General features: G+C 42.3%; 1 protein-coding gene across 4 annotated transcripts in view; it reads left to right on the top strand.

The window, feature by feature from the left end:
• The window catches only part of SPIRE1 (spire type actin nucleation factor 1), a 183,141-nt gene extending 167,780 nt beyond the window's left edge, over positions 1-15,361 (top strand). For 2 of the 4 annotated variants that reach the window (XM_047697138.1, XM_047697139.1), the window contains 5 exons: positions 5,844-5,981; positions 6,560-6,630; positions 7,190-7,217; positions 7,314-7,450; positions 8,973-12,380. In XM_047697138.1, the coding sequence (XP_047553094.1) occupies positions 5,844-5,981; positions 6,560-6,630; positions 7,190-7,217; positions 7,314-7,450; positions 8,973-9,231 (633 nt within the window). In that variant the 3' untranslated portion in view covers positions 9,232-12,380. Of the gene's footprint in view, positions 1-1,657; positions 1,832-5,843; positions 5,982-6,559; positions 6,631-7,189; positions 7,218-7,313; positions 7,451-8,972; positions 12,381-14,301 lie in introns of those variants that run through there. The other 2 variants (XM_047697137.1, XM_047697136.1) reach the window with 2 other exon arrangements.
• Positions 15,362-19,765: the final 4,404 nt, after the last annotated feature.

Raw genomic sequence — 19,765 nt, 5'->3', positions numbered from 1 at the left:
AAATATTTGCTGGGGAGATGAAGACTTCAATCAGTCATTTTACCAGCAACCTAATAGCTAATGTTTTCTCAGGTATTCATGAATAAAAAGCACTGGAATATGCTTACTCCATTTTTTTCAGCCATATTTTTAAGCTATCTTGAATTATCAAGGGTTCAAATAAAGCAATGACAGATGTCCCTCCCTCAAAGTAGAGCAAGGTGGTGTGGTTACTGTGAAGGTACCAAGTTTGGACAGAGCTTTATAGTGTTGAAATTTAATCAGTCATCTCTGTTCCCAAACAGTTTGACTAAAGAACTAGTGATTATATGTCAATTCCTGACCAAATACCTCTAACTCCCAAATAATCACTGAAACATTGATTAAATATAGCCTCGCCGGTGGTTTACCCGTAGAAAAAGAGAACTCTAATCAGACAGGCTCAAATTTCAGAATCCAAAGACTTGTGTTAATGTGAACAACTTTTTGCTTTAGCAAAATGTAGTTATTGTCACAGCTTAAGTCTGTTCGAGGTCACAAGTCCAATAATCAGGCGATTCTTCTCTTCATCCAGCTTTCCTCTTAGAAGCCAGTGCATCATTCAGCTGTGCACCAGGCCTTGTGATCTCATGACACCACTGTTATGTTAAATTTAAAAATTATCAATGTAGAGGAACTGTCAGGTCAATTAAAAGAAATTTCAGATACTAGGAGAAATTTTGAATAGAAGAGAAAAAATACCAAAGAGATAATGGAGGAAAGATCATCCGCCCACATCGAGAGCCCAGAAGTGTTTTCCTGACAAAGGGGAACTCTTGGTATGTGCTAGGTCAGGCTGTGAGTTACTTTTTGTGGAGAAGAAGAGCAAGATAAAACCAATCTGTGGTCACAGCTAAGAGTCTCAGTGGAAGACAGTGGGAAAGCACTTCCGTTCATTGGCTGGCGTCCAGGTTCCACATGGAACCACAGCTCCCTCCAAGGGCCAGGGTACCAGCCAAGACAAAGACACTTCCAGGTCAGAGTAGTGACCCTTCTTGCTAGTAGCTTGTCTTGGGAAATCCATAAAGTCACACTCATCTTGAGGCAGGGCCCTCTAGCTTGGTAAGTATCATTTTTTAAAAGTATGACAATTTAAAACTGTAGCTCTATTTAAGAAAACAAGGCATCATTTCGTATTTATAACCCCTCCACTGAAAATGGCAGAAATGTCTTCACTGGTCCTCGTTTTTATTTTTCTTGTGTCTCCCTCTCTTTCCCTAGGATGTTTAAAACCTAATTTTTTTCATCATTTGGTCAAATGATTGAGGATGATTGTCCATCTGAGTGAAAGGCGACTTTCAGCGCCTTCCTCTGGGAGGCTGGGGAGCAAGTGCTGCTTGGAGCCCGCCCCCCACACCTGCTCTCCCGGCCAAGTTAGAAATACCTTAAGCTCTGCTGTGTGAACTCCGAGAGTCTCTAGGAATGATTTCCTGGTGCGATTACTGACTTACACATGCGGGAGCAGACATGGTGTGGTCACACACGTGAATCTACTGCTAAAGTTCTCGGTGGTGTTGTTGTTTTGTTTTGTTTTTCTTTCATGCTCTGTAAGCACTATTTGTAGGTCACTCACGTTCAGCATTATTTTCTCCTTTTCTTTTCCCCCTACCATTTTCTTTTTCCCTTATCTATTGTTCAGGTTCCTAGGATAACCAGTGTTTGGCCAAGGACGCCTTTCCGACCACTTTTTTCTACCATACAAACAGCTTCTCTGCTCAGCTCTCATCCTTTTGAAGCAGCCATGTTTGGGGTAGCAGGGGCTATGTATTATCTATGTGAGAGAGCTTTTACCAGCAGGTGGAAATCCTCAAAGGTTGGCCTCTTTCTGCTGGTTCTGGGAATTATTTTACTCTCTCTATCTCTTTGACAGTGATACCGCAACTACCGCACTCTGAACAATTAACAGCTTAGATGGGCACTTTGCTTCTGATTGTTGATTCCAGTCTTTTGTAGGATGCATAGATGACACCATGATCTCAGTTGAAAGGAAAATGACCTTGAAAGGACAACAAACTCAAAATGCAGCATCAGATTAGAGGGACCTGTGAGTGACCCAGTTGTACAGCAGGAGGAATGCCATCTCCTCTCCATGTAGGGGGCACTCCCCGAGAGCCTGCGGGGTGCTCTTCTCCCCAGGCCCTCCCACCATCAGAACAGTGTTTGCTCCCTCACCCAGGGGACACAACAGCCTTCTTCCAGGCCACAGAGCCATGGGGACTCCCCCACCACTGGAACCATGTCATTCCCCATTTCCTGCACGCTCCACCATGAGCTCCAAAATGCTGTGCACCCATAGCCTGTGCCAGCCCTGGGCTCAGAATCTCTCTGTTCCGCATCTTTCATAGAGCTGTGTGGCGTGGGTCAGGTGTCATGTGGTTTTTATGACAACCCACTTCGCCATAGAAATTTTAAGTTTTCCTTTTATTGATGTGGTTATTTTAAATATGTAAATTTAGGCATTTCATTATTTTTTAGATTTTCATACAGAATATATTTTTAAAGGAAATATAATATCTGCCAAACCCCAGTGAAATAAGCTTTCGTACTATGCCGCTATGCCGAAAGCTTCCCCTGCCCCCAGAGCAGCACCGGCTGCCCACTAGACTAGCCTTTGCAGCTGCTCTCCTGTTCCACCTCCTGTGGGATCCTGGTTCTCCTAGGTCCTTTATTTACTAAACCTATCCTTGACAAATGAAGCAGCAGCTGGTTTCTTTGTTATTCTTTATTCCCCATCTTGGTTTGGAAAAGAGATTCTAAATGTAAATGAAATACATCAAATTCTTTTCTCTTATTGTCACAAAACAGAAGAATAGATCTCTATTCTTTTTCCCACTTTAGATCTGGCCCTTTGGGCAGTACGTGGTCAGTTAAAATGCAGGGATGGCATTTTAACTCCCGCCACTGTTACTGCTATTACTGAAGATCTGCCAGCATTTTCATTTTTATTATCAGTCCTCCCCAAACAGAGATGTAAGGCTACACTGTTACTCTAGGTAAAGAGTTCACTTTGAGTTTTAAAGTTGAACTTGACATAAGAGAAGAATAATTAAACTTAATAGGTGCTATTTTAATTTAAATCTACCTTGGTTTTATTAAAAACTCCAGAAAATATTGGTGGTTTTGGATAATTTTCAAATATCTGCTACTTTTTTTTTTGCTCATTAAAAATACTATATAAAATATGCATATTCCCGTTCTCTCTGTGGTTCAGTAACCAGAGTCTACATTATGCTCTGTAATTTCTATGCTCCCTTATTCTGACCCTTCTGAATGGTCAATGTAACCAGAATATTGAACAAAAACTCGTGATTTTAGTGACATACGTCCAAAGTAAGTTCTAAAGGCTCATCTGCTCCTATAGTATATTTCAATCTTGATTAAAACTCTTCCAGATTTAGCGTCCCTTTCCTAAATTTAGGAATGAGATTGAAGCACAGGGAAGTAAGGGGATTTTAGAGGCCGTGTCTGGCTATAACAGAGCTCAGGGTGTGCGGAGGAGTGACCAAGCCCAGTGCAGAGCTCTCACTCACTGTTAAAGCCCTGCGCGCCCCTCACATTTTGGATCATTAGTGTCCCAGCAAGATCTTTTAAGGCTAAGGCTTAATTTGGCTTTGAGGATGTTGAATTAGTATTTTTTCTCAATTGAAAAAAGTAATGAAAACTAATTCTAGTAACTATTTATTACTTTCTTTCATGTTGCATTAAAGTTTTGTTGTCCTTGGGAAAGCACCAGAATTAAAACATTAGCATTTGACCCAATGGGAATTTTCTTACTCAACAGTAACCTCCTTGAAAGTTTAAAAAAGAACAAGAACACACACAAATACAATTTCTAATTGTGTCCTTGTGAAGTACCGGATTTGCATATGGTTCAAAGCAGGAAGTTGAAAGTATGCTTGACTAAGTCCATTTGTGACTTAAGACTGAGAAGAGGGAGGTAGAACCTGCCAGTCTATAGTGTGTGCTAGGATATCCCTGCAAATAAAAAGGACTCCCATCTACCGGAAGTGTTTACCAGCCCTAGCTATAAAGCTAATTAAATTGGCACTGTGTGCCATCTTCCCACCTGCACGGTACCAAATCTCAGGGAGTGAGGATCTGGCTGGTGGCTGGAATCATACATTAGATTGTTCCAGCTCAGCAGTTTTGTCACAGTTAGCTGTCAGAAAATGCACCACAGTCACACTCATCGCTAATGAATTTAAAAAAAAAAAAGTAGGAAAGCTGCTTGTGAAATATGTTAAAAGCTGAGAAAAGCCATCATCCAGACGTGTGCAGCCAGGATGCTTACCTCATGCACAATTCTAGTGACCTAACCTTCACACAGACAGTGCATTGTTCCCACTTGACACTAGGCTACTTTCTCAGGGGGGAGCAAAACAGAGTAGATACCGGACAAGCCCATTTAATCCTATGATCTTTGAAAGCTTTTCCCATTGAAAGAGAAAATTATGTGATGGTGATTTTTTTTTTAAAGGATTTTAGACATCTTAGAGCAAATGATCTTCCCGAACAGACAGACTACCTTCCCACCCTCCTGATACTAAGCTTTTCCTCTTAAAAAATTTAATTGCAGGATTTTTTCCAAAACATTTTTAAGCAAATTTAACCTTCTTCTGATTTTGTATTGATTGTTAGTAAGAAACAGTTCTCCAAACTACTTTTTTTAGTAAATGCTAATGTTTATCAAGTTTGCAACCTAGATTTGTTTCTGTTTTTTTCTGATTGAAAGACAGAACTGAATGTTAAAACTCCATAAACTGACTACATTCATAGTCATGTGCTTTCCCATTTGGCTTGTTTGATTCCAGAATGCCTGTGAGCAATGCCATTGTGTGTGTGTGGGAGTGAATTATAATGTGTTTGTACTGAGAACATTAAGTTTCAGTGTCCCTACACCACAATGGCCCCTGTGAAGCCTGGCAGGATGAGAATGCACAAGACCGTTCTGTCTTTCTATTAGATCCACCAATCAAGCGCAGAGCCGGATGGGGAGCAGATGGGGGTGAGGCTCTTTTATTCAGTGGGATCGGTTACATCAACATCTTCCTCGGCTGTTTTTAGGGAAACCATTAACATAAGACAGCCAGCATAAATATTTATTGTGAAATTCTTAAGATTTTCTCCACGTCTTTCCAGTCCTGACTGCGTATTCAGCGGTTGTTTCAAAGTAATAAGAGACATCCAGAGAACTGTGGGGCAGCCTTAGAGGTTGTTCCAGTAGCTCCACGTTCCAGTTCCACTCGTACTACTAGGATTTTTCACAATGTGCTGATGTAACTTGCCACTAAATAATGCTTCTCAGTATAAATTACTAACCACCTTCTTTTGGCTATTCTGGGTACCACAAACCAGTTTTCTAAATAGTACCACTGTTGTAGACTTGCTGTTTACCTAGGAGCATATAGTAGACAGCACGAGAAGTAATGTCTGCATCATCATAAGTGAAAACTCGGGTCAATTTGGTTTAGAACAAGAAAATTTTCTTCAAGATTTCAATGCATAGATACATAGCTCTGCTTAATGGGATAGAAACTTTGAGACAAAATATGCACCCAAATGTGAGGAACTTTCCTTTCCTGGAAATTTCAATAGGCTCTGACATTTGACATGGTCCCCAGAAGCTTTCTGCCATCCATTGTCTTAGTGTAATTAAAAATTAATGTGGTCCCCAGAGTGAGCCAGCTCTGTTCCAGTGTTCATTGGGAAACCTCTTTTCTTCTCTGAAGCTACTAACCAGTTGTCTGATCTGAAGGGAAATTGTGCAATGCCAGAGAAGGGGGTGGGGTGGGAGTTTCTTATTCATGTGGAATTTTGAATTTCAGGAGGAATTCTGCTATCCAGTGGAATGCCTAGCTCTCACTGTGGAGGAAGTAATGCATATTCGTCAGGTCCTGGTGAAGGCAGAGCTGGAAAAGTACCAACAGTATAAAGATGTCTACACCGCCCTGAAAAAAGGAAAGGTAGAGCTATTTCAAGTTGGTTGATAAGCAGGGTTAGAAGAATGGTCTGGTCTCCTGTGGGAGTGGTCTGCTGGCAGCCAGATGGTATAGGACTTACAGGGGATTTTAGGAGGTAAGAGGCTTATTCTCTAATACACAGTTCCTGTTCTGCCTTGCTTACAAAAAAGAGGAGTATTTTTGTTTCTCCCCGAGAAATCAAAAACTGTAGAAGATTTAAAACAACCATAAAAAATAATGGCATGCCTTCATAAAACCATGTCCGCATTTTGAAGTCTTGTAAAGAAACTATATCTGAAAAAGAGACTATCTCAGAACCTTCTTCAGATTGATTCCATGATGGTGAACCTCGGAGAGCTATGGCGTATTACTACCTTTCAAAAGGGGAATTAGAAGTAAATACAGAGCCAAACTATAATTATCACAGAGCCAAACTTGAAAACAGGGTTTCTGAATTCCCATTTTCCTTCCTTCTGCTAAACTTCCCCATTATATAAATGTAAAGTGTATTTAAAGATGTGTAAATTAGGAATTTAACTATTGGCAATGCTTTTTTCTCCCTTTAAATTTGTACTTTTTAGCTCTGCTTTTGTTGCCGAACCAGGAGATTTTCCTTCTTCACCTGGTCTTATACCTGTCAGTTCTGTAAGAGGTAAGTTTTTTGTTTTTTGTTTTTTTTGTAATTGATGACCATAGTCAAAGAAATACCGGTTGCATTCATATTTTCCTACACAGGAACAGTATTAGAGATTACCCAACCCATTATCAGATTGTGCTGTGCTTGGGGGTTAATAATACTGATTTTTTTCAAAAGAGTAGAGCAAACAGTTACTTGGAATTAAACCTGGAAAATGCTTCTCTGCATATATTTCTTTTACATAACCCAGAACACTCTAGTAAACATATGTCCAGTTGGAACAGAAAAAAAGATGTGATTGTCATGTGATCCCTGAATAGACAAGTAAGAAAATCCCAGACAGATATAAATTGATCCTTTTACAGGAAACAGTGTAAGAGTTAAGGTGTATAGATTGTCTTCTTGATGATCCACAGAATGTAACATTCTACCAGAATGTTACATTCTGGTAGAAAAATCAGAGGGTTTTGGCAGTTTATCATAAAAATTCACAACCATGCAGCCATTGGCTTCTTTGACTTTGCAGTCGCATCTCCGGTATCATGCTGAGTAACGTTTCTGATTTTGTATACAGGCCGGTGTGTTCCCAGTGTTGCAAAAAGGTAAGCTAAACTTGGTGAAATCACAACTTGTGTTAATTTTCAGGAGTCTCCCTCTTTAACCATACTGCTCATTCTCGGTTTTGTTTGGGGTGACAGATGCGGCTGCCCTCCAAACCATACTCCACTCTTCCCATCTTTTCATTGGGACCTTCTGCCTTGCAAAGAGGGGAAAGTTGCATGAGGCCAGAAAAGCCCACCCCTGGCCACCATCGGCCACTCCGGAGCATTGCCAGGTGAGCAGGGGGCCTGGGACCTCAGAGCATCTCTGTAAAAGAAGAATGCTCCTTTTGAGGACTGCTGACGAGGTAGGGTTCAGACTCAGGGTGGTTTGGGGTGTCTGGGTGGCTGGTTTTAATATAGTTTTGACTTGGACACAGGTCTCCAGAACTTCCTAAAGGTAACTTGACAAGGGAACAAAGCTAGCCGCTTGAAGCATACTTGAATGTCATCATTACTTTTCTACTTTAGAAATAATTACTTTGGGTGTCCTTTAAAAGTCATTTTTAAAACTGACCTTGTTTTCAGCGGAGTCAAAAACTTGCATGTAACACTTTCATCTTTCTTCCTTAGTGTTGAAGGCAAATCTGGTCAGTCCGAGCGTCCCAGTGGTCTGGTAGCACTTTGCCTTAGCTTCTTGCTGTCGGTACGGCAGAAATAAAGCTTTATGCCAAAAGCTTTTGGCACTTTAAAAAAAAAAAAAAGTTGCCTGAATATCAGTCCCTCTGCATTTAATGCAGAGTAAGGTTCCTGTGAGTCTTTAAGGGAGGGCAGAAGGAGGTCAGGCCAGCTTGGCTTACACGCTCACAGGGCCAAAAAGATCGGGGTTTTACATACGAGCTGCCCCCAGGGTCAGGGAGGTGCCGGGCACTGGTGCTGGGTGCTGGGCACCAGGCAGTGCTACTGCTGGCCGCCGCCGCCGCTGTGCAGCCCCGCTGGTGACTCCACTCCGAGACTCTGCCTTGCCGCTCCGGGATAGCCCCCGACTCATCACCTGTGGGTTCAAGGCTGTGGGGCACGTTGTTCCTTTCTATCCCTACTCTAAACTCACATTTCTGTTTGGTTTCACTAAAGTAGTCCACAAGTAGATGATTCCCAGTTATTTCAAAAAAATCACCCAAAACATTTATTACAGTGTTAACCTGGTTAACTTCAGCTCCCTGGGATCCAAATCATTAGTAACCCAAATACAATTGTTGGAGAGGGACAGGTATATCTGATAAATGCAAAAATGCTGAGGAAGCTGCTCCGAAGAGAACTTTTCAGGACTGAGACCAGTTGACTTCAGTTTACTCTAGTCTGCCCTCCTGTCTACAGTTGACTCATGTTCACCAACTCTGACGCGGGGTCACTGGAGAAAGAACTTGAAGTCCTTTCTGAATTATCCATAGGACGTTAGCAACTTGTACTTTGTTTCGTTTTGTTTGTTTAAGTCCACTGTATAGTATTGGGGTGAATACTCCAATTAGGCTTTTTTTCCAAAAATTCTGGGAGGGATACTGAGTTTTCAGTATTATTATTTCTTTTTTTTTTTCCAGTATGACTATTTCTTAATAAAACATGTTTCCTTGTTTCTTTTTTTTTTTTAATATTTTGAATTTTATTTCAAAATATTCTCCTTTGGAAGAACATGAGGTGACTCGCCCATTCCATAATGTTTGGGGAACAGATTTACTTTTTCTGCACGTATTTTCTCAGTATTGCAGTAGAACTGTAAGTGACAATACTGGATACTCTAAAGGTTGTTTTTTGTTCCAGGTTCTCCTCAAAATCTAAGTCTGTGGACAAATCCGATGAAGAGCTACAGTTTCCCAAAGAGCTGGTGGAGGACTGGAGTACTATGGAGGTGTGTGTAGACTGCAAAAAGTTTATTTCGGAAATCATCAGTTCCAGCCGGCGCAGCCTGGTGTTGGCCAACAAAAGAGCCCGATTAAAAAGGAAAACACAGTCTTTCTACATGTCCTCACCGGGCACCTTGGAGTACTGCCCTTCAGAGAGGACTATCAATGAAATCTGAGCCTGTGCCTTTCAGTTGCTTTGTGTTCCGAGTTGATACCAGCATGGGAGAACACTGAGCTGGACTGTCTCTCCTTGCCGTGGTCTTAGTTCATAGGCTTGAATTTGCATTAGATCAGGTTTTTGCTGCCTCACGTTGTTCCACAGACTGAATGCTGTGTTCCTATCGATTGACGATACATGACAGGTCAGCCAATCGCTCGTTTGCACCGAGAGAGAACAATAGCTTGAAACTTGCTTCCATGTGTGTGCGCGTGGATCTGGAGGCCAGAGACTTTTTCCTTAGTTCAGTTCCTTACTGTTCCTCAGATCATTTCCCGACTAAGGCAAAAAGCTTCTCCTAGGAGAAATCAGCCTCACAAAGGTGTCGATGTTCGCACAGTTCTACGCAGTAAGTCATATTGGCACTTCCGCCCGACAGCATTCCTGCCTAACGCACACAGTGGCCGGGCCCTGCCACATACCGGGTACCTGGAGTCACCGGGCCGGGCTGTGTATCATCTCACGGCACAAAACCTGGAAGGATTTGCTCCTGCTATCAAACTGATTTTAAATTATTGTTGCTCTGAGCTAAAGACTACGGGAGGGACTTCATGCCTGCATTCTAGTGCAAAACATCTGGATAAGCTGTACACCCCAGTGGGGAACCATTTCCTCTGAGCTGCTGTGTTCGCCCCAGTGCAATGGATGGGTGACCCCTGAGTGGGTGACAGGTTTTCGTTCCCCATCTTGAATGGATTATGGTTCCTTGTAGTTTTGTAACAGAGGTCTAAGAACTAAAGTTCTGTGGGAGTTTCAGGACAAAGGAAGGCTAGAAGTTTGTCAAGAAGTTGCGTGTATTTTGGTTAACTCTGAGAAGGATCGTGACAGCATAGGGTGCCAGCCGTTGCCACACTGCGGGGAACGAGCTGGAGCTCATCCGTTTTCAGCTACATTTTTCATAACTTTATAGTCTTAGCCATCACAACTAAATTAAGCCACAATTTGGTACCTAAGGTCTCCAACTGAAATTTATTTATTTTTATAAATGAATTTTAAGGGAAATAATTGTCTAGTTCTTTTAAAATTACAAGAAAACCTGCTGATAGACTTTTTGGATGCTTTTTTGCACAAGTTTTCCTTGTAAATGACTGGAGGGAGTAGGGTGGGTTTTGATGGAGGTAGGTTGGAGGGTAGCACTCACTGTATACATGAACTATCTCAGCTTGTTTGTCTCATGCTAGGAGCTGTACTTTATTATTTTAGTAAGCTTAGAAACTACCAACCAGTCAAATTGCCATTGGCGTTTGGGAAATCAGTTAATGCACATGCACAAGAATTTCCTAAAAGCTGTAGGACCCATCTGTAGTCAGCACTGCAACAGCACCATTGAATAAAAGGCATGGCAGTCACATTTCACTCCACATCAAATAATAGTAACATTTCTACATTAGATTAACAGTAATACCTCAAAACTGCTCTGGTAGTAGTTTTTAATGGGTTGAAATTTACAATTTAGTAAATGGCTTAAAAATACTTATGAAATAAACTTTACCAATTGACTAAAATAATGCATGTTAACAGTTCGTCTGTATTTGCATGTCAAAATGGGCCACCAGAGAACCCTTCTTGAATTTGCACATGTTTAAATTATTTTAAAGACTCTCGTGTACAAGATTTAAACAGTATATGGGGTGAATCTCATTTATAAAATTTTCCAAGGGACCTTTTGGACTCTGTACCCCAGATGCTTTGGTAGAAGCCACACACCCTTTGAGGGCCCCAGGTATTAGGCCTCGAAATGACTACTGGGAAAGGGAATGTTGTTTGTGTAGGTATATAGACATGACCTATGACAGAAGGCTTTTTAAAATAACGACTAGTGTACCACTGTTACAAAAACATAAGAAACTAAGCCCCTAAAATGAGAGTTTCATTCACATTTACAAGGCAGATACCTAGCTCATCTCAGTCTTTGGCTTCAGTCCTTCAGGTTTCTGATGCTGTCTAGGCTGATGAGGGCATTTTGATCACTCTTACCAGAGCATTAGAATGTGAATCCTTGAGCAGCATTAACGAGGTTTGTCAAGTGGGTGGTAGGTCTATGTGAAACAGTCCGCAGTGTGAGAAGAAGACACATGACACACTTCAAAGTGTAGAAATTGAATTAGCCTCACTTTTTATTGCCAAAACAATTTCTTACAGTTTCTCCCATAGCCATGACATGTGCCCAACACCTCAGCTACGTTAGGTAATTCCCAGAGAGTAATTCACTAGCAGCTTTTGGAGCATGGTTTTACCCTTGTTAACCTTCGTCTCTGACCTTAAGCCTGTCTTCCTCTTCTTAACTACTAAAATAACATACCTTCACAGTATTCCTTTTTTTTTTTTTCCTGGTTTCCGACTATTCAGCATTTACACCTGATCCAAGAACAACACATTAGCTAGCTGGTCAGAAGGAGATGTGTCTGAGAGCTCGCATGCACACTGAGCAGCCCTTGGCATGCCCTCCAGCACCTGCTCCTTTCCTCCCAGACTTCACGAGCTTGCCCCGCTGGGAGATCATTCCTTCCCCACGGCTTAACTTTATACCAGTGTCAGAGTAGATAAGGATGCTTGTAAATACTGTAATATATTTATTAATATTTGAAAGGCATTCATTCAGTGGACAATGGGAATTAACTCTCCCAGGACAAGTGAAAATGAAATAATTGATATGTACGTTGACTTAACAGTCTTACTAGATTTCAAGTCTTAAGCCTTTCAGATTAAACCAGAAGGTTGTTAAGTAGAAGTTTTTTAAATGATCTTAAATTTGAAGAGATGATGTGATTAGCACCGTGAACTCATACCATGAATTTTTTAAGGCTTTTATTTTTCTAACTGTATTAATAAATATAGCATTGGATTTTAGGGGTCACATAGGAGACATGAAAGTTTTCAATTATGTTGCTATTTGCTAAAGCAAAATGGCAGAAAATTTTGTTCATGCCAAACTGTTGGAAGAGCCATGGAGAAATGTGTACACTGACTGGACTTTGACCTGGCTTCCTGTGTGTGTGAGACTCAAGGTATTGCTGGCATTCAGGGTGACATGACGGTACTAAACGTTTTCCATTCAAGTCTTTTATTTTAAAATTTAGGGAAAAATAAAATGGCTTTCCATCATAACTTCCGTGTTGAGTTCCTATTGTAAAATGGTAATGTCTTTTTGGGAACTAGCGGTCAGAAACCACCTAGGTTAGGAAGGCTAAGATACTTGCATCATCAGAAGTTACGATCGGGTTAAGATCGACAATCTGGCAAGGACCACACTAGAAAAATTTTTAGAAGGAGTGCCTGGGTGGTTCAGTCAGTTAAGTATCCAACTTTTGGTTTCGGCTCAGGTCACAATCTCAGGGTCGTAGGCTCGAGCCCCACATCAGGCTCTGTGCTCAGTGAGGAGTCTGCTGGAGATTCCCTTGAGATTTCCCTTTGCCCCTCCCCCAGCTTGTGCACACTCTCTCTCTCTCACTCTCTCTAAAATAATAAATTTTGAAAAAAGGTAAAGAAAAACTTTCATTAATAACAAAGAAAAAAGGAAAAAATTTTTAAAAACGGAGCCACTACCGTAATTCTACTATGCTACCAAGAAGATGTAACTTCCTCTTTTACCCTCAACAGCGTAGGAAATTAAGATTCCACAAATAGTGTGTAATGTTTCATCATATATGAGAAGTCACATGTGCAGAGACAAATTATGTACAGAAAAATAAAGCTTTTATGTATTTCTCCTAAATAGAATTCCTCAAGGGATCTATTCCTAGAATGTCCCATAGGAAAATTTCCTATCGTAGCACATAAATTGCTTGAGGAAAAAATTAGAAAGGTTAGACCCCAGTGAGCTTAGGGAAGTTCTTATGTTTCTGTTAACTAAATAGAATCATTTAAGATATTTACATATCACAAACATTAGCCGATACTGAGTTTAATACTCATTTACACAAGCTACCCCCTTATTTGTCAGGCATATTTGAGGATCTCCTTGCACTGAAGCTGCTCTGTGAGGTGTATAAACAAGCCATTTGTGTGTGTGTCCAGCTCATGGTCCATTGTTCACTGACTGGCTGAGCCAAGTCCAAGTCCTTGCCTTGGGCCTCCTGGACTCCAGAGATAGAGAAAACTTGGATACCACCAAGAGGAAAGCTTTGGGTAACCTTTCTAACTGTATGTCTTTGTCCTCCCCAGCTTCAGTGCAGGAGGGTAGTTGTGAGTCATCATAGTCTAGCATTTCCTAAAGAGAACTGTTTCTAGAAAAGGGCTTGATTGCACATATGACGTGTTTAGAGACTCCAGTTCTTGTCTCTGTGCAGAATGTGCAGATACACACACACACACACACACACACACACACACACACACAGATTCATTATAATGTTCATACAGCGTATCCTCCTCCCATATTATCCAAAGGCCCAAGTCTAAAAACCTCCTTTTATCACCCAAAAAGTTGAGGAGCTAAGAACCTATTTAATATAAATTAAATACACTAATTAAGTGTTCAGGTGCAATTACCTGGCAGACTGAATTTGCACTATTTTTTCTGGTGCATTCCATTAAAATGTATATGATGCATAATTGATGTATTTAGAATAGATCTTACTATGCAAAAGATTCTGCGGCTCTGCTGCAGCAAAACCCGAGCCACTTCTGCATCACTGAAGCAGTGGAAATAAAAGAGCTTCAGAACTGACAAGACAAGGCTCTTGAAAAGTGGGGCATCAAAAGTTCCTTTATATCCTGCAGCTTTAGAACTGGGGAATCCTCGGAGGTTTAGACTCAGGCCATGTTCAGTGTGTACTGTGAACAGTGTACAACTCATTGCTCAGATTTCTTTTGCTGCCTAGAAGGCCTGACCCTGTGGGTCCTGCACTAGGAATGCTCTCACAGGCTGCACTAATGAATCCAACTATGGACTGGGGGGAAACTCCTGAGTGTGGCTGACAAGCGGGACAACCTTGAGCGAGCTTGCTCACTTAAAGTTTGCCCTTCTGTGTATTCTTTGCTTTCATATTCCCTTGTGACTGAGGCACCATTCAGTCCCTTTCCCTAGGGTGACACAGCAGAGGACATCCCATCCCAACTCCTCCCAAGAGCAGCAGTGCTGGGAAGAGTGGAGGTGCCAGAGATGAGTGAGGATTTCTGTAGAGCTATCTTGAATATCAAGTTCCTAAGCAAACTTGGTGTAAAAGCTGTAGGAAAGCACGTGGGGGAAGGAAGGAACAGCCAGTCTCTGCACAGGTAAATCCGAAGAGTGTAGCTACGGCTGTATGGAGGCTCGGGGGTAAGCAAGAAACAGGATCACTTCTACTTTTAAAGGGAAAAAATTTTTATCTCAGACATCCCAAAGAGAAAAGAAGCCTCAGAAGATTCCAGCTTGCCCATCAAGGCAGGGGACGTGACTTGAGACAACAAGCCTGGAGTCATCCTAGCACAAGTCTCAAGGTCATTTCAGAAGTCAGATTCACACTGGCACTCCAGCCCCCAAGTGTCTCCTATGACAACCTAAAATATTCCCCAAGGTGTATCCAGTGGTAGACACACGTCCTTCCCAGCAAAAACTGGACCTTTCTCTGTTCCAAATCTAGCGAAAAGGATTTCTCAGGACCCACGAGCCTTCGTTCTGACGACTGAAACAAATTAGTTTGTCATCATCGAAGCTGATTCTAAAATGGTACTAACTTAACTGTGCTCCAGACAACAGAACAGCTATCTAACATGAAAAGGTTCCTTAACATTTCTGGATTTCAATTTCTTCCATTTTTAAAGCAAGGGTGTCAGTCAAGGGATTCTCTAAGGTCAGTTTTAACCCAGAAGAGGCATTTAACACAGTGGATCAAACAGCCAGTACTATGTAGGTACCGACCAGCAAATAGTTGAGAGCCTGAGCGAATGGTTAACAAGAAATTTATATTTGTGCATCCAAGCCAGCCCTTTCACTAAAGTGGAGTGTGGGTTGACTGGTACTTTCCAGGCAATATTTGTGTTGAGGGCAAACCTGGTTATGTGTATTACACAAACACAAGTGCAAAAACATGCTGCATCTCTTTGAAACTTGGGGAGGCAAAGACAAAAATTCGGCTTTACTAATTGCTGTAAAGAATCTGAGTTCATCCATATACCTCATGGTCAAAAAAAAAAAAAAAAAAATCCTGGCTAGATGTCCTAAAATTAAAAAGAAAAATTTCAGAAAGTTGAGTTGATATATATTTAAAACAGACACAAAAACCCCAGCGTTTTACATCAACAACATCTGGTTACTGATGGTTCAGATCCCAACCCTACACAATGGGAAGACCTTGTCAGGCCTGATAAGTGTTTGATCCCACAGCATCAGAGATGTAAGAAAGGTAAAGGTCTAGAAGCAGGTAGCATAGAGGCAACTACATATAACAGACTATCTTCATTGCATTCAAAGGTAGCAAACGATCAGGCAACCCTTGTTACCCAGCTTGGTCAAAGAACCAGTTACCACAGCTACAGGGAATCCCTAGTCTATACACCACCAAGGGTAGTAATGGGATCCCCAGCCAAGAAGCTTGTCTCTTTAGCCCTCTCCGTGTGGTAGACCCCATCGCTGACTGGCTCTCTTCTCCACCAAATTTGGTCTCTACTAGTGACTTTCAGAGCTCAAAGTGATCCAAGAAGGAGGTCCTGCCTCCAGCCAATGGCAAGCTCAGCTCTGTTTAAACATGTCCAGGACCCGGGAGACAACTTACTTCGGCAAAGTTCTATCTTTGAACAACTCTAACAGTTGGGAAGTTCAGCTATTGTGTAATTTAGTCCCATTGTTTACCCCTTGGTTCTGTCTCATGTGGCTCTACAAGAATGTGCCTGCTCTCCCAAGTGGCTGCCTTGAATAGCCTAATTCTCCTGTCTCCCTGCAACACTTCCTACTTCTCCCTCCTCCCTTCTGCACTTTTTCTCCGTTGCACTTAGCACCCAACACCCTACTAAATTGTTCCAGGAAGACAAGGATCTCCATCACATTTCTTCACTGCCTTCTCCCCAGTTTCTGGGGAAATATTTGGCATGTAACGGGTGCTCAATAAATGTTTGTGGAGTGGATGAATGAATGGAATGAATGAGCAGGTTCAATATGGAAATGCAAATAAATGAGAAATACAAAGATGGAACCATCAAGATGTCTTCCAAATACTTGTAGTTTTAATCTGTGCTCTTTAACAAGTCACTGTCATGTGCAGCCCCTGTGGCTTTCCCCAAAGTCAGTAAACAAATCACTGCAGTCCTAAAGTAGCCAATTCCAAGACAGAAGCTTGAGTCAGTAGCTCCCACCATTAACATGGTTGACTTTGGAGCCCCAGAAACCCTATGTGCAGGTCTGGGTTTTTCTACCCAACTCTGATCAATGGCACGCCCCACACCTTCCTCTCTGGGCCCTCGTCTGCTTCCAGAGCTCCTGGGGGGATGTCACGTGCACAGCCTTGCCTCCCAGCCAGCTTCTTCCCATTAACAAACTGATGTGCAGATGTATGGAGACCTTGGAGGCCTATAATTGAAGCCACTACATAAATGCAAAGGGTATATTTATCAGTACTGAGTTTGTGCTCATTAACTTTTTACCATTTGCCTCTTCTACGTTATGGGAGTTAACGCTTACTAGTAATGATAACATTTTGATTAAACTTTATGTGTCAACTGGACTGAAATTCTCAAAATATGAAACTACAGTTGCCCCTTGAACAATGTGGGTTTGAACTGTGCAGGTCCTTACTGCAGATTATTTTTTCTTAACAAATACAGTAAAGTACTGTAAGTATATTTTCTCTTGGGATTTTCTGAGTATTTTCTTTAGCTTACTCTATGGTGAGAATACAGTATAGGAAATGTATACAAAATATGTGTTAATTGGCTATGCTGTTGGGAAGTCTTCCAATCAATAGGCTATTAGTAGTTAAGTTTGGGGGAGTCAAAAGTTATACTGGGGGGCATCAGGGCCTCTAACTCCTGCATTGTTCAAGGGTGAACTGTATTACAAATTTGTTGTAGTAAAACAATTTGGTCATTCAAAGTATAAAGAAAGGTATGGAGAGATGCATGATGATAGTAGATATTCTGTGCCGTGTGTTAGTATTAATACATAATTTTTAAGATATTGTGATTTTCAGTAGCTATAAATAAACTGCCAGTAATTGGCCACATACCCTCTATAAGATACATGAACTCCCTTAATCCTCAGCTCTGAAGTAGGCACCATTAATATCCTCTCTCACAGAAACAGCAATACCGAGCTGTCATTTGCCCAAAGTCGGAACACCAGCCCAGCACCCAGCCTGAGGCATCTCCAAGGCCAAAGCTGTGCTCATTGCCCTGCTACATTTCCAGCTATGTTTCCTCTTAGATGCTAGGATTCTGAATCCGGTTCTCACATCCCCAAAGCACTTAGGGATGCCCAGAACTGTGCGTGCAAAGCAGAACATCTGATCTTGGCTCCTGAGGAACTTAAACTAGTCAGCCAAATATGTGAACAGATTTTTTAAAAAATTGTCCCAAGGAAGCGTAAACATCTAGGAAGATATACCAAGCTGTGAGCTGGTTTATCAGTCAAGGACACGTTCATGGAAGCAGATTTCCAAGCAGGTTCAGAGGGAGAGAACCCAGCATTGCCCACAGAATAGTCTGATGCCCACCTATATCAGAGTCATCCAGGCCAATGCCTAGGCCTGGTTTTGACTTTTTCCAGAGAGGAATGAGGAACTTCTATAACTTTTTATTCAGGGAAAGTTACAGTGAGATTATCTGGGAATGATATGTCAACAAGAAGGGGAACAGAATGAAAAGGGGACCACTTAGAAAGTGATTATACGAATTTAACATAAAATGAAATATTAGTTATGTATTGCTACGTAACAAATGACCCCAAGACACTGTGGCTTGAAACAATAAACATTTATTATCTCACAAGTTTCCATGGATCAGAAAATCAGGAGCAGCTTTAGCCGAGTGGTTCTGGCCTACCATCCCATGAGGTACTTGTAGTCGAGACATCCACCGGTCCCAGAGTCAGCTCAAGGCTTCCCTGGGGCTAGAAGATCCACTTCCAAGATGGCGCCCCCTCACGGCTCCCTCTCACAGCTCCTAACCCATGGACCTCCTTGTCGGGCTCCTCCTGTCATTCATGACCCTGCAGTTGGCTTGCCCCAGAGCCGGTGATGCACGAGCGAGCAAGGTCCAAGTCACAGTGTCTCCTAGGACCTGGCCTGGGAAGTCACAGAGCATCATGGAATGTTCTGCAGCAGCCCACTGGTCATGCACTGCTCAGTGTGGGAGGAGACCACGTGGGATGTGGCCAGCCCTCCCGGGGGTGATAAGGTGATAAGCACCTAAAGCAAATTGTGACAGTGAAAATGAGAAGGCATAGAACTGACCGGAGACCTTTCAAAGGAATGTTTGGTTTCCAAACGGCTACAGAGAGAAAGAGCAAGAGGAAGAAGTCTTAAATAACTTGGGTTTTGCATTTGGAAAATGGAAGTAGCGCTACTTAGCAATGGGGGGAACAGAAAGCAGCTGGGTGAAAGGGAACAAATCAAGTTTCATTCATGCTGACTGAGAGTTGCAGTGGAATCCCCAAGAAAGGGGTCAGCTTTAAGGGCCAGAGAGTAAATAATAGGCTTGGTCACCTCACGTGGTCTCCGCCGCATCCTCTTCTGTGTGGGGGTGTTTTACTTACAACCCTTTAAAAACGCAAAAATTTTCCTTAGCTCATAGCCAAGCCCTGCCCTAAGCAAGCTGTCCTATAATAGTGGAAGACAAGCATAGATCACAATGAGCAGTCAAGTCTAGAAATCCCAATTAGTCCCAACTTAGGACTCATGAATGTCCTCCCACTTGCCTCTTTTACCATCGACAATTAACACTTAACAGTGATTATAAAAGCTAAAAAAGGGGCGCCCGGGTGGCTCAGTGGGTTAAGCCTCTGCCTTTGGCTCAGGTCATGATCTCAGGGTCCTAGGATCAAGCCCCACATCGGGCTCTCTGCTCAGCAGGGAGCCTGCTTCCCCACCCCACCCCCGCCTGCCTCTCTGCCTACTTGTGATCTCTGTCAAATAAGTAAGTAAAATCTTAAAAAAAAAAAAAAGTTAAAATATATGCATGACAAAAAAAGGATGTTCCACCAAGGAGGCCCAGGGTTCTCAATTCCAGCCCCACGCAGTGGTGCCCCCCAGGGGACAGCCAGCGCCAGCAGTTAATGGTGACACCATTGGCCAAGGTGCCACCAGGCTGCACTGAGGCGCTGCCCATCCGCTCCTTGCTTCCATCCTTTGAGATGGTATCGGCGTCTGCGTTTTCTGATGAGGAAACTGCAGCTAGGTGGTCCCACACCGGCCCAGGTGTACCGCTGCATACCTATAAATCTGACAGCTGGCACACAAAGGGTACCTGCCTCAGCTTCCAAGTCACCCAAATAAGTAACCCTGCTCCTTCTTGGGACCCTGAAGTGAACAGAACCTATGAGCACCTGTTCTAAACACGCCTGGCATTCCCTAAGGCTCGGC

This window comes from Lutra lutra, chromosome 12 (assembly GCF_902655055.1).
Source record: "Lutra lutra chromosome 12, mLutLut1.2, whole genome shotgun sequence".
Taxonomy (NCBI): domain Eukaryota; kingdom Metazoa; phylum Chordata; class Mammalia; order Carnivora; family Mustelidae; genus Lutra; species Lutra lutra.
Note: the sequence above shows the minus strand (reverse complement) of the source record. Positions and strands in the feature narration are given on the sequence as shown.